Source organism: Psittacula echo, assembly GCF_963264785.1.
Source record: "Psittacula echo genome assembly, chromosome: 1".
Classification (NCBI taxonomy): Eukaryota; Metazoa; Chordata; class Aves; order Psittaciformes; family Psittacidae; genus Psittacula; species Psittacula echo.
Window position 1 is genome coordinate 128,910,864 of NC_137735.1, and position 26,798 is coordinate 128,937,661.

Here is a 26,798-nt window from a genome sequence, read left to right on the forward strand (position 1 = left end):
CCAACTGTATCCTGGGCTGCATCAAAAGGAGTGTGACCAGCAGGTGGAAGGAGGTGATCCTGCCTCTCTACTCTGCTCTCGTGAGACCTCACTTGGAGTATTGTGTGCAGTTCTGGTGTCCTCAACATAAAAAGGACATGGAACTGTTGGAACAAGTCCAGAGGAGGGCCACGAGGATGATCAGGGGACTGGAGCACCTCCCGTATGAAGACAGGCTGAGAAAGCTGGGGCTGTTCAGCCTGGAGAAGAGAAGGCTGCGTGGAGACCTCATAGCAGCCTTCCAGTATCTGAAGGGGGCCTATAGGGATGCTGGGGAGGGACTCTTCATCAGGGACTGTAGTGACAGGACAAGGGGTAATGGGTTCAAACTTAAACAGGGGAAATTTAGATTGGATATAAGGAAGAAATTCTTTACTGTGAGGGTGGTGAGGCACTGGAATGGGTTGCCCAGGGAGGTTGTGAATGCTCCATCCTTAGAGGTGTTCAAGGCCAGGTTGGATGAGGCCTTGGGTGGCATGGTTTAGTGTGGGGTGTTCCTGCCCATGGCAGGGGGGTTGGAACTAGATGATCTTAAGGTCCTTTCCAACCCTAAGTATTCTATGATTCTATGATGACATTAAAGTAGTGCATGCAAAATGACACTATGGACTAAGACCATTTTTCTGAGTTGCTTTCCACAGAAAGTGATATTTTAGTCTTGGTTGTACAGGTTTTCTCTTTCCCACCCGTTTTGGCATTTACTTGTTCCTACTTACCTTATTGTTGCTGCTTCTCATGGTAATACAGCGTTACTTTGCCTTGTCCCTTACAAATTTTGAAGCTGTTGAAGTTTGTGTTGTGCTGTTGAATTTGAAGTTGTGGCTGCCTGGAAGATGCCTGAAACTTCTGCAAATGTATTCCTAGAGCTTCTTCTGAACCCAAGTTCTTGTAGCTCTTGAGCAAATGCACTCCAGGAACTGTGACTATGGGTAATGGTTACAGTTAAAATAACAAATACAACGTGCTTGGGGTTTATTTTATCTGCTAGCATGAGGTGAGTCTGTAGTTGTATGGGAACATACTCTTCCTGGAGTACCTGCTTGTGATTCATGTCACTCATTTCTAAAATACAGCCTTTTTTCTGGAGGAAAATTATTGGAATTTAATGTTCTTGATACTATTTTTTTATCCTTCCCTCCAGCCCCCAGAAATGCAGAATTTCAAAGCAAAGGCCAGTCCATGGCTTGGATTAGATTGTTTTCCAGTAATTATTCAATGCTTATTTATATTACTGCAGTATTTAAGAGACTCGATCAAATGCAGGGCCCTTTTAGGTCCTTTATAGAATGTGAAGTAGCTTATGATGTGACTTCCTGTGTGAAGTAGCTTATGATGTGGTAAGAATTATCTTGCCTAAAACGTGAAACCAGTTGCATTAAATGTGGTGCAAGTGCCTTCTTTAATTCCTGCAACTCTGATAACACTTTTCTCACCCCCCAGTTTGTTGGTACATTAAAAAAATGATAGGTAGCAGCATCCTCATCCTTACCTCTGCATTTATGGAGTGCTAGCAACGCTGTCAGGCCAATTCTGGTGCTAGGCTTTACATTATGTCTAACCTATGACATTATGAGGTGCAGGGGAAGAGGCTGAGAAGGAGGGGGAGAGGGTGCTGGTGTGAAAAGAATCGTACACTTTGTCTTATCGTTTTGTGAATATCAAATAATACTGGTTTTGCATTCTACTATCCTCATGTATAAAGAGGTTCAGCTGAAAGTACCCTGAGCTCTTTGGAGAATTCCTATTTGGTTAGCCATTTTCTAATCAATTTGGAATACAATCAAGTGTTTAGCGAGAACTACTTGATTTAGAAGATGTGGCAGCTCTGTGTGTGTGTTTGTGCTCTTATTTTATGCTATTTCTGTGGTATAATGAGGTGGTTGAACCACCTTCACTGAGACTGAGTGCGTTTTCTGTCAGGTTTTATCTCACACAGGGTAGAGTTAGTGCCTCAGCCATTCACCTTGCCCTCTGCAGACAGTTCTGACTTAGTGGTAGAGGCAATGAATGCTCCTGTGTTGTGAGATTTCACAGCATGGGTGTTAACTTGAACCATCAGTAATTTCACCTGAAGTTCACACCAGATTGCAAATGATAGTCACTGAGCAGCCTGTAGCAGGCACATTCTCTTCCACTGATCCTGCTGTGGGAGAGTAACCTCTAGCAGAAAGACAACACCTCAAATTGCAGTAGGTCAATCCATTTAGACTCCTTTTCCAGTGTGGTAAGACCACACACACTGCCAGATAGCACAGCTCAGGTAGTGGGTGATAAATAAGCAAACCTTGTGACAAGACTGTGGGATCATCACCTAATCTAAAGGTTAAATTTCATTTGAGAGATGTTAATATGAACAGTGCAGCCTTGGTGTTTTCATGACTTTGAATGGAAGTTGTACATAGGACTGCGAGAACATGTGTAATGGGTAAAATCACTTTGGTCTCTGTGTATCTTATTTTACAAATATGTTGTACTTGATTAAGGCACGTATCATTGGCCAATATGTTCAGGGTATTCCTAAATTACCAAGTTATTTGTACAAAATGTCCCCAGCCAAGAGTGAAATGATTGTTGCCGAATCAGAACAGTGCTCTTCCTGAATCATACTATCGATTAGCTGCCAGTTCTCTCATCCTTAGCAAGCAGAAAGTAAAAATGTAGCTGGCATAGGAACCTGAAGTGCTGAACAAATGGAAATTGGATATATAATACATCTAAATCCCTTGGAAGGACTACTCAGAGGGAGGCTAAATGCACCATATTTCATTAATACTCAATGTGGTCTTAAAGTTTCTTGCCCTGCATACGTAACAGCTGAGATGCTGTATACCCTTTTGTTGTTGTTTTGTTTTCTGTTCAATTGTACTAGTTTGAAAATCCACTTTGGGGGTCATAATATGGGAACAACTTTGCGATAGCCATTTGAAGGTCTCTTTCTTAATCCAGCTTTGCCAGTCATGTGGGGACTTCAGGCAAACCACTTTCTTTGCCTCTTTCTTCCTCTCCCATTTCCTGTTTGCTTATCTGGTATTGATCTGTGTGTTGCTCAGGTCAGGGAACTGCCCTTGCTGTAATTTTCAGCTGTCTCGAGTTCCAAGACAGCTTCAGCTATGCAAAACTTAAGCAAACATTAAAAAACCGTGGCCTTCATGCAGATACACTGAGGATGACTAGATAAGCTTTGACTATTTAAAATGCTTGGGTTCTGTCATGATTTTGACACTTTGTTTGGTTGAAATGTTCAGAATAATGAACTAACTTTCCTCCTTGTTAATTTTGTATAAATTAACAAAGACTTCAGAGCAGTGCAGTCAAGGTACTCGGTGTTGTTTCTGCTTCAAAGTGAACACTGCATTTTACTTAGCTGAATTCATGAAAAAAGCCCTGTGTGTGGTGTGATCCTTATCTTTTCAGGTTTTAATGTAGACTTTCAAAAACTTCATGTTGTGGACATGTGATGTAAAAAAAATCCCTTCTAATTGGGATTTCTGTTAAGTGATTGAAACTCCTCTTTTGAACAAAAATCCTTTTAAAGCCCTGTGGAGTGTGTTGGTTTAGAACACAGTTTTCTTCCTTATGGTTAGAATGTGTGGACTGCATTTAGTTAAAACATGATTGCCCATGTTGAGACTGGTATAAATATTAGCAGTAGTTCTAATGATAGATAAGTAATAACCTTTCAATGATAAGATAACCATGTTGTTGTATCAGGCTTGTTAATAAACCTTGGAAGTTCAGTCAAGCTTCAGAGATTGTTCCTGTTCTACAGGGCAATACTGGATGTTTTAAATCTGCAGCTGCTACTATTGGGATTTTTTGAATGCTAAAGTGTCATTTTCGCAGTTGTTTAATAATCACAACTGGAGAGGTAAAATAAGAAGTCCTGTGCTTTCAACCTTGTTGAAAAGCAATCTAATGCAGAGAACTTTTGCAGGGATTGCCCTCTGACTTATTGTAGAGGGGCAGTATGAGTCACATGTAGGAATGGCTGTTTTCTAATGTGCATTGCATAGAATCATAGAATACCAAGTTGGAACGGACCTCAGGGATCATTTGGTCCAACCTTTCAATGCAAAGCATGTCCCAGCCAAATCTTAAGTGTCCAGTGCTGGGGAATCTGCCAATTCTCTGGGGAGATTATTCCAATGGATGATTGTTCTCATTGTGAAAAGTTTTTCTCTTGTGTCCAGTTGGATTCTTCCCAGAGTAACTTGTGTTCATTGCCCCTCATCTTTTCCATGTGACTCCTTGTAAAAAGGAAGTCTCCATCTTCTTTGTGACCACCTTTTAAATACTGGAACATGGTGATAAGTTCTCCCCTGAGCCACCTTCTCTCCAGACTGAACAAACCCAGTTCTCTCAGCCTTTCCTCACATGGCTTCCGAGTCCTGGGATCATCTTTTTGGCCCTTCTGTAGACTTTCTCCAGCCTGTCCACAGCTTTTTGTAGTGTAGGGACCAAAACTGAACACAGTATTCCAGGTGTGGCCTGACAAGCACTAAGTGGAATAATGTGTTTAGAGTAGGATAACTTAAGTGTTGTAAATTGACTCAGTATTTATGGGACCATCTGATGCTCTGTACCTGTTGCTTGCAGAAGCTCATTCCTGAGAACTCTTTGAGAAACTAGTTAGATAGGTGGAGTTCCTAAAAGTAGCTCCTCAGCCCTGCCTAAGCCCAGGAAACAGAGCGAACTGTACACCTATGCCACTTTTAGTAGGTAAGAAATATCTACTGGGTTAATGGAGCAGGTGAAACAACTCCTGTTGAGCCAAGGAAAAGTTTCCAAATGTATTAATGTGCAAGATTCAAAGGAACATGAGAGGAGATATATTTTTTGTTGGTTGGTTTGTTTTAGGTGTTTGTAAGAGTGCTTGATTAGTGCCTGTTTCTGAGAACAGTTGAGAAAGTCTGCTCTTGAGTGAGGTTTAGCCTGTCAGGTTCCTAACACATTGTGTAACTTTAAAGCCTAGCAGATGCTTCAGGCCTTTCTGTTTTCAAGCTACCATTCTGACTACGTTTTTGATACCAGACTTAATGCTTCTAAATACTGAATTACAAATTAGGAAGTTTTTCTGAGATGTGGAGTAAAAAGCTGCATTCACCTAACGGAACATAGGAGGCAGTGTTGGCTCATAAATACGTGCCTTGGCGCTCAGGATACCTTTATGCAGGAACAGTAGGTGTCAGTTCAGACTTTAGTATAACCTATTTCAAGGTAGACGGTTCCACATGAGAGCATGTGGAAAATGAGGCTCTTGATTTTTTTTCTTTTTCCTTGAGGTTTTACTTGCATCCCATTTTTCCTAGCAATTTACAGTGTGGTATAAGATCCTTTTCTGAATGGTGCATGAGCTTCTTGTTTCTTTAAGTCCTTAAAGTTTCAGCAAGGTTCAGTATTCTTACAAACCTTCTGAAATTGCTTTTCTGTGTGTTGAAAACTAAACCACGTAATGGCTTCATGTGGTGTGTCCTGTTGTCAGATATGTGCATTTGGAGATTAACATGCAGCAGCTATGTATAAAGAGACCTTGATCCTTCTGTTTTTGACGTCTAAGTAAATATGTATAAATACGCTGTTGACCACAGTCCAAGGCCTATAAGCAGTAGAGTTTAATTCCTTTAGCCTTAGCAGTATTCCAAATTACAAAGGCTTCAGAAAAGAGAGCCCAGATATGTCTCAATTTTGTGTTCCTAAAGTCTTTCTGATCATTCTTTCAAGTACCTCCAAACTTGGCTAGGATGTGGGTTAAAGAAACCCCTCCTAGCCTTCTGCCTCATAACATTGAAAGTCCATGTGGAATAGATGAATTCAGCTGGATCTGGACAACTAATGCTACTATAAATTAGTAAAAAATATAGAATTGCAACTCCCTCAAGTTGTCCAAAATTCCCCCGCCTCCCCCCCAAAAAAAAGGGGTTATTTCCTGTTTGTTGACAAAAGCTCATGGTACTATTTAGAAGCAAAATGAGGCTACCAAAGTTTGTCTTTTGCTGCATTCTCCCATCTTTTTCTTCATTTGTATTCAGTCCTGTGTCATCAAGGCTCAAGAAAAATAATGTACTTGTGTCTTGCAGTACTTCCGTCCACATTCATCAGTTTGCTTGATTGATTTGGCAACAATACTTGAGCTGTGTGGCTTGGGATGACACCCCAGGATTTCATTTTCTGACTTACAAGAAAAGGAGAAGTATCTTTACCACACAGTTCTTACCCAAAATATGTGAGGGTTAGGAAGCGGAAAGTTAGTTGTTCATAAGGCTGTTTTTTGAGTGCTGGAAAGACTGCCATGTTAATGGAATGAAACAGGTTGCAGGTACCCTGATCTCAGATATGGAAATCTGGGAGAACTAATAAGGGTCCTAGTGTGCAGGGGCTGTAAAACTCCATGTGCTGGACTTAAGCTGCCTTTAAATATACAGTTTATGATTGGATTTGTGTGTGGGGGACATTTTCTTGAGCATGGTAAGCATGTATGCTAGTAGGGGGGGGAATTGGGGGGAATTTTGAATTTAGCAAGACTGCAAGCTCTCATGGGTTTGTTTCTATTGCCTTGACAGATCTTAAATTGTGGGGAATATAAACTGTAGTTGAAGGATGTTATCTGTTTACATAGGCTTACAGATATATATGATCTGTTTGATTACAGTACTTCTGGAAAGCATGCCTGCTATCACCCTTCTTTTCTGTCTGTAGTGGATATTAAAGTCTAAACTAAAATGTGTGACATGTATTTCTGCTGGCAGCTTACTGAATGAACTCTTACAATAGCTCTTCAAACTGAAGGCTGGGCAGCCATGTCTTACAAATGCAATGCTTATATTTGAGATGCTGGACTTCTGGATTGCTTAACCAAGTTCAGTGCCAAAGGGAGACAGTATAAATGTTGCCATTTAAGACTATTGCTCCGCAGTGACCCTTCACACGGTCCTGTGCATCAAATTAATTTGCCAGTAAGGTCAGGGAGTACATTTGGAAGGAAAACACATGTTCTTTTGCTAATTCCCTTTTAAAGTTACAGGATTCACAGCAAGGTTTGCTGTAAAATGACAAAAAGGTGCATGGAAATTGGCTTGGGTATAACTGCCTCCACTCTTGATAGCTCCTGAAAGGTGATACACAGAATCAGCTACTCACAGGGGACAAAACCTTGACATCTGCTTGCAGTTATGGAAATAATTCTGTTTATTCCCACTCTCCAGAGATTTGTAAGAGTATCTTTTTAAGGCTCTTAATTTAGAAAGATACTGTGCTGTGGAATCAGAAGTGCGAGTGGTGCTGTTTTGCATGCCTTATTCATGGAAATGAACTGCTCTAAGCCATGGGGATGTGTCTCAGTTGTGTGGTTTAGGAAGTTAAACATTAAAAGTACCAGGAAAAACACGCTGCAGTGAAACTAGATTAGTTTATCTGGTTCTTTGATGATCCACTTATGCCAACATAACAGCAAAGAGCAAAAGAGCAGTACTATTGATTCAAACAGGAGAAAATCAACAGTGAATAAATACATTTTAGCCACGTCCCTGTCCAAATTTAAGTGCTTCTAAATGACACTAGATGAAAAGGTTGAATATTTTCATCTTCCCTCCACCCCCCAATAATTGTTACAAGGAGGTTTGTTGTTTATGTATTGAATGTACTTGGTTTATATGTCTTGGAGAGAATTTAACAGTAACTTTTGTGATTCACAGTTTGGAATTATTTTTCTCACTATAGCTAAAATCTTACATGTAAAAGCAGATTTTAATGCCTATGCCTTACTTTTCCAGATTTATTCACTGTACTGATGATTCCCCAGATCCTTCCTTGGACTATGAGGTAGGACTCTTTGCATGACTTCTACGTAATAAAGGACTCACTCACAGGCAGGGTGCCATTTGGGCTCGGGTATGTTCCTATACAACTTGTATTGTTTTAATGGTGTTGCTTGGGCAGAGTGGAGAACTCTGGTTAAGAACGACAGGTCATAAGGAATTCATTTAATGACAAGTCAGAGGAGTTGACGTTCAGACTTTTGAAGCTTCCTTGCAATTTTCTCTCATGCCTTTCAGGTTTTGCTAGGAAGGACAAGTTCAAAAGTCATATATACTTGATAGGGTGCTGCTTGTGAAGGTCACAACTGAGGTTACTAAGAAAAGCTACCTGCAGTGGCGATGGACATCCTGAACAGAAGTGGCCTATTATATCTTGTTTCATATGCTCATTACCAAATTAAAAAGTTAAGCTGACAAGTAGATATGAACAATGCTTTAAACTGTGTGGTTCTATTGCTTTTATGATAACATCTCATCATTTCTCTAACACTGATTTTTATGTAAATATAACATTTGTCATCCTCTTGTGGTCTTAAAGGGCTTTAGAAATGTGAATGAACCTTTTTTGGTTTTTTTTAAGCACTATCTGATGTGCTTTAAGGATACAGGGCATCTAAAAGTTGGAACAAAGAGTTTCATGTTTTATGTTGTCATTATGAATATCACCTTTGATTACTGAGGTTTTCCTAATACAGTTGATAGGTGTTGGGAGTTTCCAGTATCTGCAGCGGTACTTGAGGCCTTCAAAATAATGTATTCATCTGAATACTTCAGCTTAGGAAACACAGAAACTTGAGAAAGTGCCAGAGATATGCTTTAATTACCAGGCAGTCTGTCCTGATGACTGTAATAGTTTGGTTACTATTTCTATCTCCATGTACTTATTTTAACTGGTTTGCGCCTTCAAAGGCGTCACAGGATTCTGCTTGGGTGTATACTAAAATAGAGTTTCATTTGGTTAAATTTAATTCTGCTCATCAGCTCTTTTGGCTAGGGAGCAACTTTCTGCCAACTCCATCACAGATTTTCTGTGTTCTTCAGCAGGGTTTTTGGTTTCCATGCTTTAACGTTAATGTAACTTTGAAGTCGCTTCATAAATAATTTTGCAGTTATAAATGACATACAAAGTGGAAGAGCATAAGATAATTAAGGTACAAAGGGGCCTCAGGAGGACTCTAGTCCAGACTCATGCTCAACACTGGGTAAGCGATAAGATCAAATTGGGTTGCTTGGCGTTTTATCAAATCTGGATAGGATTCAGTGGCAGGAGGCTGCGCAACCTCTATGTATTCCAATGCTTGACGGTCCTCATGCTGAAAGAGAGTCTTCTGTTCAGCCTGGAGAAAAGAAGCTGCTTGGAGGCCTTATAGCATCCTTCCAGTATTTGAAGGGGGCCTGCAAGAATGCCAGAGAGGGACTATTCATCAGGAACTGTAGCAATAGGACAAGAGGCAATGGGTTCAAACTTAAAACAGGGTAAGTTCAGGTTGGATATAAGAAAGAAGTTCTTTACTGTGAGGGTGATGAGGCACTGGAACAGACTGCCCAAGGAAGTTGTGAATGCTCCACCCCTGGCAGTGTTCGAGGCCAGGTTGCATAGGACTTGGAGCAACCTGGTCTAGTGAAAGGTGTCCCTACCTTCCACTGGATGAGCTTTAAGGTCCTTTGCAAGCCAAATGATTCTGTGATTCTATGTCCACTCTTAACCTTTCTGCTTTAAATTAGTTTGGACTATGTGGTATTTGGAGGTCGCTTTCAACTGAAAGCTTTCCGTGATTCTGTGAAATGAATATTAAGTCTAATTCCTCTGAAGTATTTGCTAAACTGATTATATGAAGGTTAAGATTGTTTTGTTTTCTTCTACTGGGAATAATTTCAGAGGTCATCTTATTCTTACAGCAAAACTGTAGCTCTAGAAGGTATACAAAATATTACCTGTTACCTTTCTGAAACAATACTTTGTTTTTCCTCTATAGCTTGTTCTTCGCAAATGGTGTGAGCTAATCCCTGGTGCAGAATTCAGATGCTTTGTCAAGGAAAACAAGCTCCTAGGTAAGGATTTGCTTAAAGATAAAATTATTAGGTGAAGTTCTGAGGAGTTTCTCTGATTTCCTTGAATTAGAGCTAAATCTGAAGACAGTTCTTCATCACACCTCATTTCTAGAATTAATGTTTTCTTCTTTTTAAAATTTAAAATGTGGCATGCCACTGTATTGACAACACAGCATGCTCAGTATTACAGTGGGAATATTCTTAATTCTAATTGCTAATTCAGAAACTTCACCCAAAGGCTGTTTTGTAAGTAAGTCTTTTATATTCAGGAGTGAATTGCATCATCTCCATCTTGCAGAACAAATACAGAAGCAGTTGGGTATTATGCTGACAAAACATGACCACATGTGGGTATTATATGCAGAAAGCTGGGGAGGTCAGAACACATCGACAGGTGTATGAGATGTCTGAGTTTGTGTCATATTCAGTGTAGCGTAGTCAGAAAACCTGTTGATCTGTTACTGTGGTTCAAGATCTTCAATGTAAATTGTTTCAAGTGGCACTGACCAGCAAGGGTACCCACAGCACGCAAAGAACTGGTGGGTGCATCGCGAGGCTTGAGACAGCTCTAGGACAGGCAGCAAGTGTATTAGGTAGCTCTAGGGTAAATTTAGCTGAATTATACTCCTCTGGATGTCTTTACTGTTCTCTACTGACTGTAGAAAATGCTTAGACATCTACTGCATGTACAGGTGCTTGGATTGAGGGGTTTAATTTTAGGCTAAATACTATTCTGGAGTTTGAATTCTGTTTTGGTGTGGAATCTCTAAAGATGAACAGAAATGTAAATAGCACGGGACTGGTGCACGTTTGTCCTCAAAAAGACTGAATCATTCTGCCTAAATTCCTCTGACAAGGAAATGTTACAGCAGTGATGTAGCAAAGCTCTTATCCAGATTTCATAGGAAGGAAGGTGTTTTTTTGCTTTAACATAAACCTGAGTTTGCTCATTTTGTCTGTCTCATCCCTACACATTCACAAGCACCATGGTGGAGATATACAAGTGGTCTGTCCAACATTCCTTGTTGTGAAATGGAAGGGAAGGGATATTAGATGTCTAGTCCTCATTGCTTTTCCTTGCTACTTCTCAGCATGGTGACTATGTGCTTGTTTTGGATGTGCCTTTTTGTACCTGTTACGTGCTGTCAGCAGTTTTGGTGCTCCATCGTGTCTCACCTCTGTGAATCATTAGGAATGTATTCCCTGTACTTTGTTTCCTGATCTGAGTGTAATCCTGTGGAGCTGCACATAAATGTTTTGGGATGTGCTAATCTGGGTGTTGTCAACACATACCATTCTTATAGCCCTTTTATTTGGCTGTTCTTCTGATGCTTTATGCTCATGTTTCCATTCTCTTTCCATTTGTGCCGGTTGCAGGGTTTATTATGGTTCTCTGTACCAGAGCTTATCTTGCTAATAGCAGAGATATTCTCCAGTAAGCGGGTATTTCTTAATGGCTGCAGACATGGCTTTTTGAAGGGAGAAGAGCTGAATCTTGTTCTGTTACATGCTGCTGGAGCACCTCAACTGCCAGAGATGCATCACTGTATTAACCTCTATACATTTGAATGTAGATTTAATATAGAATAGATATAGTGATACTTACTTTTAGATACCTCAAAGCATTAGGCTAATGCCTAAAAACACTGTACAATTCATTACTGTTTTGAAACCCAATAGAGCTAGCACTATTATAGAATGGTTTAGGTTGGAAGGGACCTTAAGGCTCATCTAGTTCCAGTCCCCCACCACAGGTAGGGACACCTTCCAGTAGACCAGATTGCTTAAAGCCCCATCCAGCAGTATAGGTGTTGTTCTGTTTGCATTTTTAGCTATCACTCCAGCTTCTTTTCTGAAGACAATTTCAAGATTTTTCACCATATGTTCCCATGCTTTTAAAATTAATAAGCCTGTCAGTCAAACTAAGGAGCGATACTTGCATAGTGTAGTGAATGATTTCCCAGTTACGCATCTGTATCCCCTGAGATGCCATCATCTCTTGTTTCTTGTTTTTAGACCTGGGTTAAGCTTTGCAGTGGTATTAATAATTCAAAGTTTCACTGACATCACAAACTTCATATGAACTTTTTGAAAGCGCACATCTTTGGAGGTAGTCAGCATTGTCCTACAGTAAAACTTAATCTCTGTGTTTTGTGGATGCTTATAACAGCAAACTGCCATCATTGATGCATATTTCTGGGGGGATTCTGGCTTTTTCTTTCTGTAAATAACATGAGTTACCCATTTTGCAGTGATGGGGCAGGTCTTGATATTGGTCCAGCATGGTATTGCAGTGGTGATGTTGACACATCCTGTATGAGAACTCCTGCCACTTAAGATGCATCCAAGTGTATAATCCTGTTGACGTCAATTTAAACTATTGTCTTGGTGACAAACAAATATCTAAAATTAAGAGCTTGTGATTTAGCTGGGAGAGTTTATCTAATGTCAGATATGCAGGAAAGCCCTCAAGAAGGCAAATGGGAGAAATAAGACACTAGACTGCATGCCGTCTCACTGATGTCCTAGGATTTAAGGTTTTGCCTGTAGTGAAACACACACCTTATCAACAAAGTGTGTGTTTGGTGACACCTTATGAAACAGGTATGAGTTATTCTGTGCTTAAAAAAATCAGTTGATGAGAATCTTTATGGTATGCTAGGATCTGTCATCTTTGCTAATGTGCAAAGGAGCCTCTGCTCCTTTCATTTCTTGGTTCCAAATTCCAGTCCCTACATCTGATGTGCAAAACAGAAAAGGTTTTGACCAGAGTAACCAAAGGGATTGAAACTGAAAGGCAAAGACAGGAACTGGAAACTTAAAACACAAGCAAAGGTTCCTTCTGAAGTTTGCTTAAAGATAGTCAAAACATGTACCTATAAAATGAGGTTCACAAAATGTAGGACAGAATTGTGCGAGGAAAAGATTCTTTATGGAAGTACATTAAGTATAGGAGGATAAAGCCAAATGCTATGTCACTGGTAGTGGTTAAAACTTGGGAGAACCCTGTCTTCTGAAATACCAATTGTAACTTGCATATCTCTGATAACTGCATTTTGTCTGGTTGGGTTTTTTGCATGCCTAAAGCTCTTCATAATCAACTAACATTATTGACAGGTATATCACAGAGGGACTACACACAGTACTACGATCATATCTCTAAGCAACATGAGGAGATCTGTAGATCAATACAGGAGTTTTTCAAGAAACACATACAGTATAAATTCCTGGATGAAGACTGTAAGTACGTTAAGGCTTCAGTTAACAAGGGGAGCATGGGAGAGGGAAAGAGGATATTTGTGAAGGTTTTTGAATACTTATTGCATGCATAGTTACAAAGACTTAGAAATGAAGGGTCTACCTCTTTGAAGTGCTTTTGCAGGGTACTGGGAGGTTTGAAGTGGAAAGGGCTTGGAGGGCAAGCTCCTTAAAAATGAGACCTGTCCTCTTGTCCCTTTGCTGTACTGAGCCAAGCTTGTTTCCTCCACTGCACATTGAGTTACAATGTGCTAAATTCCAATTTACTGCTGGAGATCAGTGTTAACATGGGTACATTTTGATAAATAATGGCATCTCCAATATTTTAAGTCTGTGTATATGCATCTCTTTCTTCCTACCTATTGCTTTCACAGGGCTTGGTTCTTTTTAACTTGAGAGAGTCTTATAGCTCTGGTGGTTAGAGCATGCAGAGCAATGTAGTATTTGAATGACTATAAAACTGGCGACAAAAGAACTCTGAAGGAATAGGCTAGAGCTTTTCAGGAAGACAACAGATGAGTGAAAGATCCTCTCAGAAGGTATAAATGACATTTTTTAAGGCTTTTCCCCTTATACTTGTTTTTAATTAGGAAAAGCTAAACCTGAGAAGTGAGGTAGGAAATGCTGAACAGAAGGCATTCAGCAGTAAAAATAATACTGTTTATATGGATGTTGCCAGATGTTTGCTGCTAGATTACTGATGTATTCATCAAAGAAAGGATTAGTAAGCTTCTTTTCAAGAAGTTACAATAATTTCTCCAGAATATTGGTGCACAGCAGTTCAGCTGCTGAAACTTTTGAATAAAGGCTGTGGTATTTGATACACTGAAGCAGCCCAAGTAAATTGTCTCATTCTTTAACTGTGGAGTCCTTTGCGAATTATATTGGAAATAGTTTCCTTGCATGGTTAAGTGAGAATTGGATAGTGTTCTGTTGTGCTGGGTGATCAGTAGTGATGAAAAATATGATGGAGAAATTAAATTGGGTCTGGCATGGACCAAACCTCCGTTTAATAAGATAAATAAACATAAGAACTGGTTGTATTCTTGTATTGTCTTCTATAAAGGCTTGAAAACTCAGCCTTAGGTAAGTTTTGAACATGGTTAACTATTTTGGTGAGCCACCAGAGCAATCAGCTAGACCTGCCTGACATTCTGAAAAGACACTTTCTAATGCCAGTCTCTGTTATATTACAATTCTTAATCATTTGGCTCTGCAGGGTTCCTTTATTTCAGTCCCAAGAAGATCTCAAGAATTCCTGCTTGGAGAAGACTAGTAATCTGGAAATCAGTAGATTAATTTAATAGGTCCATATCCCTCATGTTTGGAAGATCAGTCATATAGATCTGACACTGTGATTGCTGTCTTTTAATTTTCCTCTGTGTTCCAGCGTAATTTTAGCTGGTATGTAATCAACTGCTAGATAAGAACTCAGGGCACTATTTTAGGAAATAGATGCCTAGATTTAGGCTCTGAAACTGAAAGGTCTGAACTGTCATCTTATGTAAAGGACATAAAACTATGCCATCAAGTTACCTCTGGGTTAAGGAGGTTTCAGGGTGACTTTCTGGGATGAGGTTTGTTAACCTTTTCTTTGTAGGCCCTAAATGCTGGTGACTCGTCCAGGTGCAGAGAAATGCCATACAGAAAATGGTTTCTGTTTGTTTGCGGTTTGGTTTGGGTTTTTTTACCACCTTTCATTCATCCCCCGTCATCTCCGTTGCTCCACCGTCTGGTAGCATATGTGTTGTTAACAGTAAAAATCTGGGTTTGCTTGTTTGTTTGCTTTTGAAGGCAAGGTATTATAGCTTTTCTTCCTGACTTCTTGTTTTGTTGGGGATTGTGATGCTGTTTGCTCTGCTTTTTCCAGTTGGTCTGGTAGCATCTCCAGATGGAAGAGTTGAGTCAGAGCAGCTGAAGCATTGCAGAGTCAGAGCAGTAGGATAACAGATGGGTGAACACTTTATAAATAGTTCTAAATGATGGAATCTTCTAAATACTTTTCATAAGAGCCCAGTAAGAACAGTGTTCTGGAGGTATCGATACTGTAGAGTTAAGCCTTGGCTTACCCTCCATTTTGAGCTATTGCTGGTAGAGTTCTACAGTTTCGCTGCCTCCTGACACTCCTGCTCTGATGTGGTCACTAAGAAGAGGGTACAGTTCAGGTTTTCTCTGTTCAGTGTTTGTGAGTGTCCTGAACTGGTCACCAGTGTGCAATCAGTCTTAATGGGGATGTAAATCCTGCTAAATGCCATTAGTCTCAACGATTGCCATAGACTTGCTTTAAGCTGACAGGCATCGTTTGATAATAAAGCTCAGATGTAAGAGTTCCATTAATGGGATATGACTACTGAGAGTACATGGTACAAGCAACATATTCAGTTGAACGGCTGGAGAAGAAATCTAGGGTTGCTGAGCTCCTCTTTGTGTTGATGGCTTAGGCTCTCAGGGCTTGTCTTCTCAAGGAAGTACAGCTCTTAATCCCAGAGTGATGTTTTAATGTGATGTAACTGAGCAAAGAGCTGTGTGGATTTTTAGGCTAGATAGGCAAAACCACTTAATGGGGCTGGTTGAGTTGTGGTTTGCCCTTAGCCAAGCCAACTTTGCATGAAATGTTAGATAAAATTGCTGAGTAGCTTTGCTCATGTGGCCAATCACATTGATGTGATCAATCAACATCCCTGTTACTGACGGGCAGCTTGCTGAGTAGTCACTTAGGCTCAAGTGTTCTTCAGTCGTATCCTGAATTTAGTTTATCCAGCATGTATTGGGAAATCTCTTAGCTGAAATATTCCTTTCCTTATTAGTGAAGCAGTGACAGTACAACGTTTGTCTGAGATTTTTCTAAATCTGGCTTTTCTTTCTTTTTTTCTACTAAACTGATGCAAGTCCTGCATGTAGTCATGCCTGAATGCTTATCTGTCGACTTCCCTAGCTGAACAAACATACAGAACAGAAGCTACTAGAAAGGTGCATGGGCAAAGATTCAGGCTTAATTCAGTCTAGGGGAGGGATAACAATGGAGCTACCCAAGGCAGCTTTGCATTGATCACCGAGTAGCAAAGGTTCTTTTTTGAAGGAGTTGTTGACAATCAGTAGGTGTGCTGTATCTGCTCTGGGTTACAGTAAACAGCCGTTTCACTGCCACCTCCTCCTCAGCACGCCCACTGCCCCCTTTGTTTCTACAACCTGTTTGTCTTATTATTTGCTGCAGTTCTAATCTCTGTCAAGCAGGAACTTTCCCCTGTTAAATGTTAGTAGGATGTCTGACACAGTGGAGTTGATCCTTCCTTGAAGTTTCTCAGTTCTGCTGTAAATCACACAGTGGTAATGTCAAAGATAAACTTCTCCCTGGGCTAAGAGTTTATCAAGTGCTCTTTGTTGGGGGAAAAACTCAACAGACAAAACCATTATTAAATAGAAAAACCTCTCAGTGCATTAGCAGTGGTTACTGAAATGTTTCAACTCCCTCTTGGAAATGAACCTAATTTTGTCTTGCAGTTTCTCGGGCATATTGACTTTGCAGATTGTGCTTTGTACACAAGTAAGATTTAGACATCTTCTGTGAAATTATATATCCTAATCTTAACTTTTTCCTTTTTCTCCTTTTCAGTTGTGTTTGATGTGTACAGAGACAGCAGGGTAAGTGAACTGTGTATAACTTTAGTCTGTGGAAAGCTTTCCTGAAATGCTACAGAGATGAAGCAAGCGATAGCTTCATCTTCCTACAAGTGGTCCTTGGGGTGGGGGGGGGAAGTTAAAAACCCAAGAAAACAAAGGAAGAAAACACAAAACCAAACAACCCCCTAAGCAAACCTCCCCCAAAAAACCCAAAATACTTGACGTTTTCATTCTGTTCCCCAGGTCTTTTTCTATGTTAAGAGACTGTCTACAGTAGGACGATAATAGGATTGGGGTGTAAATATGTCTGTGCCAGTGATGTAATTGTTTAGTAAATACCTTCCGGAGAAGCAGCCTGTCTAAAAGTGTGTAACTTCGCTTCAGCTGCAGTTCTCTCAGTTCTGTGGATCTACTGGAGGCAAATTAGTCTTCATTATGACACAGAGAGTCTTTGCTGAAATCATTTACAATAGAATAGACTGATATGGAAGGAACCTACGGTGATCCTCTAGTCCAACTGTCTGGCCAATTCAGGGCTGACCAAATACTAAAGCATGTTATTAAGGGCATTGTCCACAGGCTTGAGGCATTTGAAGTATTTCATCAGTATTGTTCAACATTACTAAACTGCTTTAGTGAAGCACTACCTGTTGATACGGTTCCCTCTGCTTAGTGTTTACTCTGGGTGCTTTTGATGGAAATTTATCTGAATATTCAGCTAGAATGGCTGTGATATTTAAGAAAAAAAAAAAAAACAAACAGAAAAAAGGTGGGGGTGATATTTTGCTCACTAAAAAAAAAAACCAGGGGATTATTACAAAAAAAAATACTCCTTCTGGTACACCACTTCCGTCCCCCCAGAATGTTTTTCCCTGTAGTATCTGAACTCATTGAAACTAATCATTAATATTTCTTCAGATTATCCCTGTGAGGTTGGAAAATGGTAACTTGTACTTGATATGTGGAAATCTAGGGTACAAAGGGATAGGTGTCTAAAGAGGATATGAATGTAGCATGTGTGAGAGAAATGGAAGTTAATCTTTTCAAATTGCTCCAGCTGTGGTTTTGAGTGTTCAGCCGATCAGAACCCCAAACATCTGGATAGTGATGGCATGGGGAGAAATGTCCTGTCTGAACTTCAGGTGCCAAGATCAGAGTTAGTTACCTTGGCCTTTCCTAGTGTCAATGGAGAGAAATAGGTCAGATGAACTGTGCTTGAAAGGCTCACATGTATTGTTCTAAAAGCAGCCACAACCAAAAATGCATTATGTAGCTTTAAATATCAAAACTAGATTCTGGGAATCACAACCTGATTTGGCAAATCACATTAGTACATGAAAAGTAAGTGGTTTAGCTTAAAGTTTCTCCAAATCCTAAACCAGAAATGTGAAACAAATGGCTGTATGCTTTTTGCTCTATACATTTATGAGTCTCACTGTTTGACTTGTTTACAGTTACGGGATTGGAGAAGGTCTTTATTTCTTTTGAGCTGGGAGTGTTTGTAGTAAGTCCTGGTTCTGACTTTGAACGTAGCTCAAGCATTTTGTAATTGCTTAATAGTAAATCATGCAAAAGAGAAACTAAACAGGAACGTGTGTCATGTGAAAAACAACTGTTGTGCTGTTACTCAGCATGCTTTTTGACATGGGTACCTAAAATCAGGCTATGGGCTAAAATCAGCAGTGCTGAATGATAATGAAAACTACCTGCCCAAGCTCAGGTCATCAGGCTTGAGTGTGCTGTCAGACAAACCGAGGAGCAACATTTCAGCTTTGAACCAGGTTCTGCCATTGGGTACTCTGCCTCCCACCTGAGGCAGGAATACAGATTATTTAATACAAGGTTTCAGCCTGCGTGCTCTCAAATGAACAGTGTTCCTTCATCTGTCAAGATAAAATGTATCTGTTAGTAAATATCTAGGTGCCTTCTATCCTGAGGTCTTGTAAACTGCCAGATAGCCCGTTGTGTGTCAGATCCTCCTTTCACACACACTTTTGTGGTTTGTAACTGTATTATTCATTGTTCTCTTTGTATGTGAGTTATAGGCAGCAAAAACAATATTGAGTGTTGCTGAGTGTGATTAATTTCCAGAGCTCAGGCTCCTCATCAGGGTGGTTGCACAGCAACCTCACCTACAGAATGAGAGCTATGTCCAGTGTCTGCTTATTTTAAATTCTTTCAACTCTTAAATATTCAGCTTGGAGAAGCTTGTTCTTTGATATGGTTGTGAATGAGAGCAGCCCCCTCCCCATGCTTGGTTTAGTTACTGGAGAGTGTACAGAACAGGGTGCCACAGGTCTTGCTCATTGAGTTGGAGGGTGGCATAGAAGCAGCAGTGGCTTGATTGAGAACAAGCTTTTATATGTCCACCCTTCCTGTTACACCCTCTTCACTGAGCTCATCTGAGCTAGTGCCGGACTTTGCAAACAAGTGATCTTTTAAGGAAGAAACACTGTCACAGAGTCTTCCAAGCTGGATGATCTGGAGACCTAGTGCTGAAGAGGTTGTGTTGCAGGACTGATAGCCTCTTTTCTTTTCATTTGGATCCACTTTGGTTTTGGGGGTATTTGCTGCTAGGATTTCACAGTCATTGTGCAACAGCTGACAAGCCTGAGAATCAGCTCTGCTGCTGATCTTTGTTTATGTCCCAGGTGTTAACAGCTTCTAACTATGTTCAAGACAAGTCACTGTGGTAAGACAAGGAAATGCAGTGAGTGGCTCCAGACCATGACCAGCTCACAGCTGCTCTTGTTAATGGGCCAACTACTGTTTGTGTCTCTGCCTTTGAGCATTGTCACTCTGCATGAAGGTGCAGCTGGAGGCAGAGAGATGTAACAGTTCAGTTTGCATTTTATCTATCTTTTAACTTCCTTTAAACAGTCTTTGTCAAGGCACTTCCTTTCAGCAGCATGCTTAATGCTTTAGTAAAACAAATAAATAAAATAATCAGGGTAAATCCTGGTTTAAGATGAGAAGAAAAATCTGATGTAACACAGGTTGGGGATTTTTTACCCTCCAGATATGCACAGCTTTGCTTTCCTGGCTTGTTCATTTCTGTGCTCTCATTTGACAGAGATTACTAGTACCAGAAGATGGCAGATAAATAGCTTTACTTCAGATGCAAAGTGCAAGTCATCTGAAACTACATTTAAATTGTGACTTTGCGTGTAAGACTTGAAAGAGCATTTAATCTTAAGATGGGACAGTTTGGTTACTGAACCAGGGTTATATATGCTCCCTTTAATGAGCCCTGAAAAGCAATATTTAGTTTTTTTTGCCATTTTTCATCATTTTGCAGCTACCAAAGCTCAGTTCAGATTTAAGACCATTCCATGGAAACAGTGGGTGCTGTAGATGGTGTACTGCTGTCTGCACAGAGGGAAAAATGCTGCTGGTTGCTCACGAAAACCAGGGGTTGCTTTCAATAATCTCAAAGCCAATTTTCATTTTTTCCCAGGGTATATTTCTTTAGAGAAATGATCTTAGATTCCTATGAAAAAGCTGTTTCATGTATTTGGGCTGAGGAGGAGTCTCTGCGAAAGCCTGTCGTAGGGAAGTCCTTCATTAAGGATAAATGTTTCTGATGCAAGGAGAGATTCTCTGAACTGCTGAACTAACTTTGCCAGCTGTTGTCTCTGTATGTGATTAAATTGGTTCATTAGCTTGTTTTTCTAGTGTGGTAGAATAAATCTAACATTCCAGATTCCTGCTCCTGCTGCCTTGGAGCTAACAAGATGTCCCCATTAGCAAAAGTAAAACATCACTTATAATGAGAATTTGTGACTGCCTTTTGAAGAGGAACTGAGGTGGAAATGGTAGCAGAGCTTGCCTCTGCTCTCTGCATCCATGGTGTCAATATTAGTGCAGAGGTGTTGCAACTTAGCCATGTGGATTTGTGCTTCTTCACCCTTCTGAAGCAAGTAAGAAACCACTCAAGTGTCCTTGCAATGCAGAGTTTCTCTTGTAGCTGTCTGGTTTCAAACAGCTCCTGTGGTGCATTGGCTTCTTAAAATCTCTGTGAGAGCTGTACCCCATGGATCTGTCCTGAGAGGGAGAGACCTGTGAAAGCTCAGTGGTTGGGGTGCTGCCTCAGTTCCACTTACAAGTAAATATCACTGGTTTTTCTGTGGTGGGACTCTCTGCAGCTGCATGAGTAACTCCCCGTGGATTGTAACAGACCAGCCAGAGCATTTCTGTTCTGTATTATATGGGTTTCCATGCTTTTCCTATTCTATAGTGCCTGTGGGGGTGATTTAGGTAGTGTGGGTGGGAGAAGAAGTCTGCCTGTTACTCCATGTAATGACTATATTAAAAATGCCTTTTAGTTGGTCTTTATTTGTCTGTATTTGTGACTGAAGGCTTCAAAAGCATCTTTGTCAGTTAGAAACCAGATGGCTGTAGTGTAAATCATTGAAGATACTTGTTTGTATCAAGATCTTTTAAAGAAAGAAGATCCTTCAGGAATGAGGGAAAGAAAGAGAAAGTCAAATAAGTTTTTAGTAGCTACACAGTCTTCAGGTTTGGTTTCCAGTTCCGTTTGATCTTTACTGAACGCAATAAAAACCCCTCAGTCCTGCTTCTGCTACAGCAACCTTTTTCTTCCATGTTTGATAGATCTGATTTCTTACAGATGTAATACTTGTTTTGCAAATTCTTACTAGCAGTTGTAGTCATGTAATTTTAATTTATTACAATGTTTTGCTTTATTAGAATAGAATATACTTCCTTGGGTAAGAAAAAATGGCCATGTGTTGGGGGTTGTATCTTGAGATGACAAGAAATGCAAAATCTTGCTCCCCTGCGTCTCTGTTACCTTTAACATGTTTTGTTAGTCTCTGCTTTTATTGTCAGTTGTAAACCAGGAATGCTGTTGTGCATAATACCAGAAACTGTTTGAGACACAAATGTGTTAAAGATGAGGCAGGAGAAACTAGTCTGGACTTCTAGTAATGGCTATATTAAAAATGCTTCTTAGTTATTCTTTATCTATATCTCTGCAGCACCTTTCAGCTTTCATGATCTCTACTAGCATTTTGCAGACCCTGCTCTGTATTTGCATAGTTCTTTCTAAGACAAAGAATAGCAATTCTTGTAGTCTGTTGAATGTACAGCATTGTTGAGGTAGCTTTTGATGGAAAGCAAAATCCCTGTTTGGCTGGGTTGATTGATTGGTTGTTTCCATTCCTTATTCATGCTGTCAGAGCGGGACCATGAGGATTAGATAGAACATCCATGTGAAATTTCATGTGAAAGCACCTTGCATAGAACTGATTTCAGTTTATTTGAGCTTTGTTTGATCTTCTGTTTAAACAAATAAATGAATAAGTCATAGCTTAATGAGTTTTAAAACTGTGTCTAATATAAAGGTTGTTATTTTAATGGTGATTTCAATTTTGACATCTTTTTACCTAAAGACCAAACATACTACAGTAATATCAGTATGTGTATTCTGATTTGCTTGTTTTAATTCTGTAGCTTGTTTTAATGCTTCTGTTGTTCCATTGCAGGGTAAGATTTGGTTAATAGATTTTAACCCATTTGGTGAAGTAACAGACTCCCTGCTGTTTACATGGGAAGAACTGACCTCAGGGAAAAACTTGAAAGGAGACCAGGGTGAAGGGGAAGCAACAGAACAGGTACAGCCCTGTGGTGAGGGAGGGCTAAAGTCCAACAGGCGTTATGGATTTTATTGGTTCTCTGTCTGTCTTTCTGATAATCAGTTTGTGGTGCAAATTCCATTGAAATAAATAGTTCTTAACTAGTGAAATGTAAACTCTTTATAAGTAGAATCTACTGTATTAGATGGTAGTTAATCTCCACAAGCATCGCATCCTGGTTTTAGATGCCTGCAAGGGAAGTTTTATTTCAGACAGTCTAAACCCATCTTGTACCTTTGACCACATTGTGGGGAAGATGCACTGGAAATTGCTTTTATACAGTTTTTATGCGTTCTTTTCAATTTCTCTTAAAATCTATTATTTTTCTGTTTAATCACTAAAAGTTCTGCTTTGTTCCTGATACCTGTCATACAGTTTCCCAGAGCTCCAGATTTATGTCTGGGGATAGGTGAAAAGAAGATTAACTTTTGTCTCTTTCTCATATCAAATACCCTTAGGGAAGCCTTGTCCTCCGGTTGAACTCCCTGGACTTGCAGAGCAGGGATTTTCTATCCCTCTTGCAAGCTGCATTGCCACCATAGAAACAAATAACTTCCCGTTAGTGCAGAGAGGGAGGAATAGTCTTCATTTATTTGTACTCCAGCTTTTTTCTCACTGCATGCTTGAGACCATCTTAACGAGTCCTTGGACAGCTGGATAGAAGATATGAAGTAGCATGTTACTTTATCTTGGGAAACACTTGGCAGTTGTCAGAGGAGAGATGCTAGTCAGAGAGTGTGAGCTTTTCTTCATCTTCTGGCTGTTAAACTGCATTAGAGGTAACTGGAATGACAAGCTTTGTTGTGCTGATTTTAACATGGGAGCTTTGCTTTAGTTCTGTCACCATTTTCACAACACATTGGAAGGGAAATACACCACTCTCTTAATGCTGTTTGCTTGTAGTTTCACCACTTGAAGACCCATTCAGTGAACCTTTCTGCCAAAAGCTGTGTCTTCTTCGTTAGAACACACTCCCAATTCTTGAGCTCTTCATGAAATACCAGATTTTTGTTTTGAGGATTTTCTATTTCTTAGTGCCCCACAGTTTTCTCTGGTGTAAGTCTGGATGAAAACTAAAACGACTTGTCTTCATATTTCAGCTTACATGTGATCACAGAGTCTGGTGTGAAGTTACTGAACTTCTGTCCTTAAAATGAAGCTGCTTATTGCCATACAGTGGGCAATAGCGTTGCATGTCAGTGTCTTAAACTGAAACCTGTATCAAGTTACCCAAAACCTGTTGCTACAATTGAGCATTTAGAGATATTTTTAGATATTTTATAGGTATGTTTTTTCCTTTAGTAAATAAACTGATTGGAAGTCTTAGATCTTAATTTCAGAGAGGTTATATTTGCAAACATAGCTTTAAGCAAGGAACCAGTGAAGACAAGTTTAGTGATTCTATTGTAATGATTTCTTTTATCCACATATTTATGTAGATACTACTGTCCAAAGTTTCTCATAGTTCCATTATTACAGCACTGTTACAAGCATATGTATGTTAAGTGCAGTAATAATTGATACATTGTAGAAATTTTAAAGTGAGGGAATAAATGGCTTTATTTGTCTGTTACTCACATTTGACTTTTGCTCTTAAGGGGACAGTTTTTAATATGAAAACTACAGTTCTCAGAAAGCGCAGGTTTAGTGGAGTGAATGCCAGATAAACTCGTTGGCAAAGCGACTCCGTCTCATGGAGGAGTTCAGGAAACACTGCTAGCTTTATTCAAATGCACTGTTCTTGTCTTATCCAATATGTTTTCCAAAGGACTCTCCAGTTTTCCGTTGTACAAACAGTAAAGTTACTGTCCAGCCTAGTCCATACCTGAGTTACCGGCTGCCAAAAGACTTTGTGGACCTTTCTACAGGAGAGGATGTTCACAAATTAATTGACTTTCTTAAACTGGTAAGAAGTAGTAAAAAACATTTAATTCATCTTTGTGAAATAGCAACATCAAAGTGCCTGGAATTGTGCTTTTGTAATTAACATAGGTTACATAGTAACAACAGAAGTATTATATGAAGCCATTGTACAATGTGTTGTTGGGTTGATTTTTATGAAGTGATGAGGAGCAAGCCTTCATACTGAGCTGGCTTCAGATAATTAATTTTGTCTTCACGGGAAGCAATGAATGCAGTTTGACAAATCTTACTGAAGAACCTAACTGTTTTCTTTCTGATTTAAACGTAAATACTAATGTAGCATAAATGGAAATGTACTTTTTGAATGGCTGTAGCTAATGCTTTTAAGAACTTCCTTAAAAGTTAGAAGATAAGTGTACTAAGAAAAAACCTTAAACACTTTTACAGTAGAATTTCTCTATTTCTTTGATGAACAGTGACATGAAAATGTGCCATCTGTTTAAGCTAGGGTAGGGAGGGGAGGTTGCCTTCATCTTGACCACTGACTTTTACCACCATCATGTTTTCTGGTTGTTGTATATTCTGTTGGTTAACATACAGGGCAAATCTTGTTACTTACTGGAAATAAAATTCTGTAGCTTGGGATGGGGGAGAGGGCTGATGTTGCTTTGTTCCATTTCCTAGAAACATTATCTCTTACCATTCAAAAAATGGCTTAGAAATGCATTCATTGTTCAAGACCCACTGCATCTGAAAACACTTGTCATGATTTGTTAGTGCTCTTATTTCAGATAACTGTCCCCTAACGTTATGCACTGTCCTGTTCTGTTGACAGAAAAGAAATCAGCAAGAAGATGACTGAAGTATCAAGAAGCATTACATTGAATTACAAGCAAGGAATGTGGCAAAAGCTATATTTAGCATAACTGTTAAGCTATTGATTTAAAGAAAACCTGCTTTTTATAGTGAATGAAAGCACCAAAGAGCTGTTCATCCTGCATGTCTGTTGGTTTATATAAAAAGGCTTTGTCAGGGAAACATGAAATGACAGGGTGAGTTCTTGCTGGATTCCAGGTTAAATGCAATTATACCATGATGCAAGCAAGCAGCAATCTGAGTACAACAGAAAGACTGTTTTCCTATCTCATAATGTGAAGATTGATGCTGTTGAAGTGTACCATTGGACTCTTTAGTGATAAATACAACAACATTTAATGCTTGTGCAGTTAAAACATTAAGCATCCTCTGTATTTAGGCACAGCCTTGCTTAAAATATTGCAGAGTCACAAGGAAAGAAAGGGATGTATGGGTTTTCTTTCTGTAATAAGCTTTTAAAATTGTAAATTGACTTTGTTTTGAGAGCACTTCTCATCTTTCCTTTATGTAACAAAAAGCGGAGAAGGCGTTTTTTTTTTCCTGTGCTATGAAGGCTAATTCTTCATTTTGGAGAGCAGCTATAGTAGGGTGCTTAAGGTGTCAAAGTTTTGCATTTCAGGAATTTGAAATTCTGAATGCATTTCAAGTAAATAATATTTTCACGATAGCTAAAGTTACGGACTGTGTTAAACTTCACGACATTGTATTTCATTTTTGCAGTAAAGCTTTCTTGAAACTTATTTTTTAACATTATTTCATATTAGACATCATCTGTGGCTTTAATATAAATAGTTAAACATAACATCAACCTGTAATTTTATATGTGGACTGGGTCTTTTTTCTTTTGTATCACATCTTTGAGTTTCTCAAGAAAAAGATTTTTCTTTCAGCTCTTAAAAATCTGTATTCATTTGGTGGTACTTCATGGTTTTTGTATAAAGGGAAGCTTGGCTAAATTTGGGAACACAGAAGCACTTGTTACCAGTTGCTGTTACTTGGGAGGTGTGGGGAGGACAGTTTCAGGTGAAGAAGCAGCCAACTTTTGGATGTAGGTGTTTGCATGGCCTCAGTAATCTGTTAACAGTGTGCACAATTCCTGTTGAAACAAAAGGACATTTGGAAGTGCTTATAGCACCTGGAAACTGGTTTCTATTTCAAACCAGTTATGTGATACCTTCTGTGTGTATATAAAGCTGTTCATGTTTCTTTGTCTTGCTTTTGCTGTCAAATTGATAATGGTGCTTGGTTACAATCTGTTCTTAGATGTTAAATCTGAGCTTAGATGTTGATCTGTTACTTACTGTCTTTATCTTCAGTTTTGAATGAATACTTACTCTTGTTAAAGATTATACAGACTAAGAATCCAGTTCTACCAAATACATTGATGAAACATCACACATTAAAGCTCCTGGAGTCAGATTATGAGATCTACCCCTACCCTTGAAGCGATGGAATCACCTCTCAGTAGCTTTTTGGACACAGATTATCATTAACTCGGAGCTGGGCTATAACCTCAGGACTTTGGATGCATTTTTCTCACCCTTATCAGAGGGTTTGTTCTCTAAATCAGGTGGGAACTTCAAAACCTAAAAAAAATCACCAAAGCTTTCCTTTTTCT

The 26,798-nt window shown here is 39.4% G+C and overlaps 1 protein-coding gene across 2 annotated transcripts in view; it reads left to right on the forward strand.

The window, feature by feature from the left end:
• CDC123 (cell division cycle 123) overlaps positions 1-26,476 on the forward strand; it is a 38,166-nt gene extending 11,690 nt beyond the window's left edge. The window contains exons 7-13 of one of the 2 annotated variants that reach the window (XM_080632048.1): positions 7,809-7,857; positions 9,830-9,905; positions 13,023-13,145; positions 16,777-16,805; positions 22,292-22,420; positions 24,210-24,347; positions 25,140-26,476. In XM_080632048.1, the coding sequence (XP_080488174.1) occupies positions 7,809-7,857; positions 9,830-9,905; positions 13,023-13,145; positions 16,777-16,805; positions 22,292-22,420; positions 24,210-24,347; positions 25,140-25,166 (571 nt within the window). In that variant the 3' untranslated portion in view covers positions 25,167-26,476. The remainder of the gene's footprint in view (positions 1-7,808; positions 7,858-9,829; positions 9,906-13,022; positions 13,146-16,776; positions 16,806-22,291; positions 22,421-24,209; positions 24,348-25,139) is intronic. The other variant, XM_080632049.1, reaches the window with a different exon arrangement.
• The last annotated feature ends 322 nt before the right edge of the window (positions 26,477-26,798 follow it).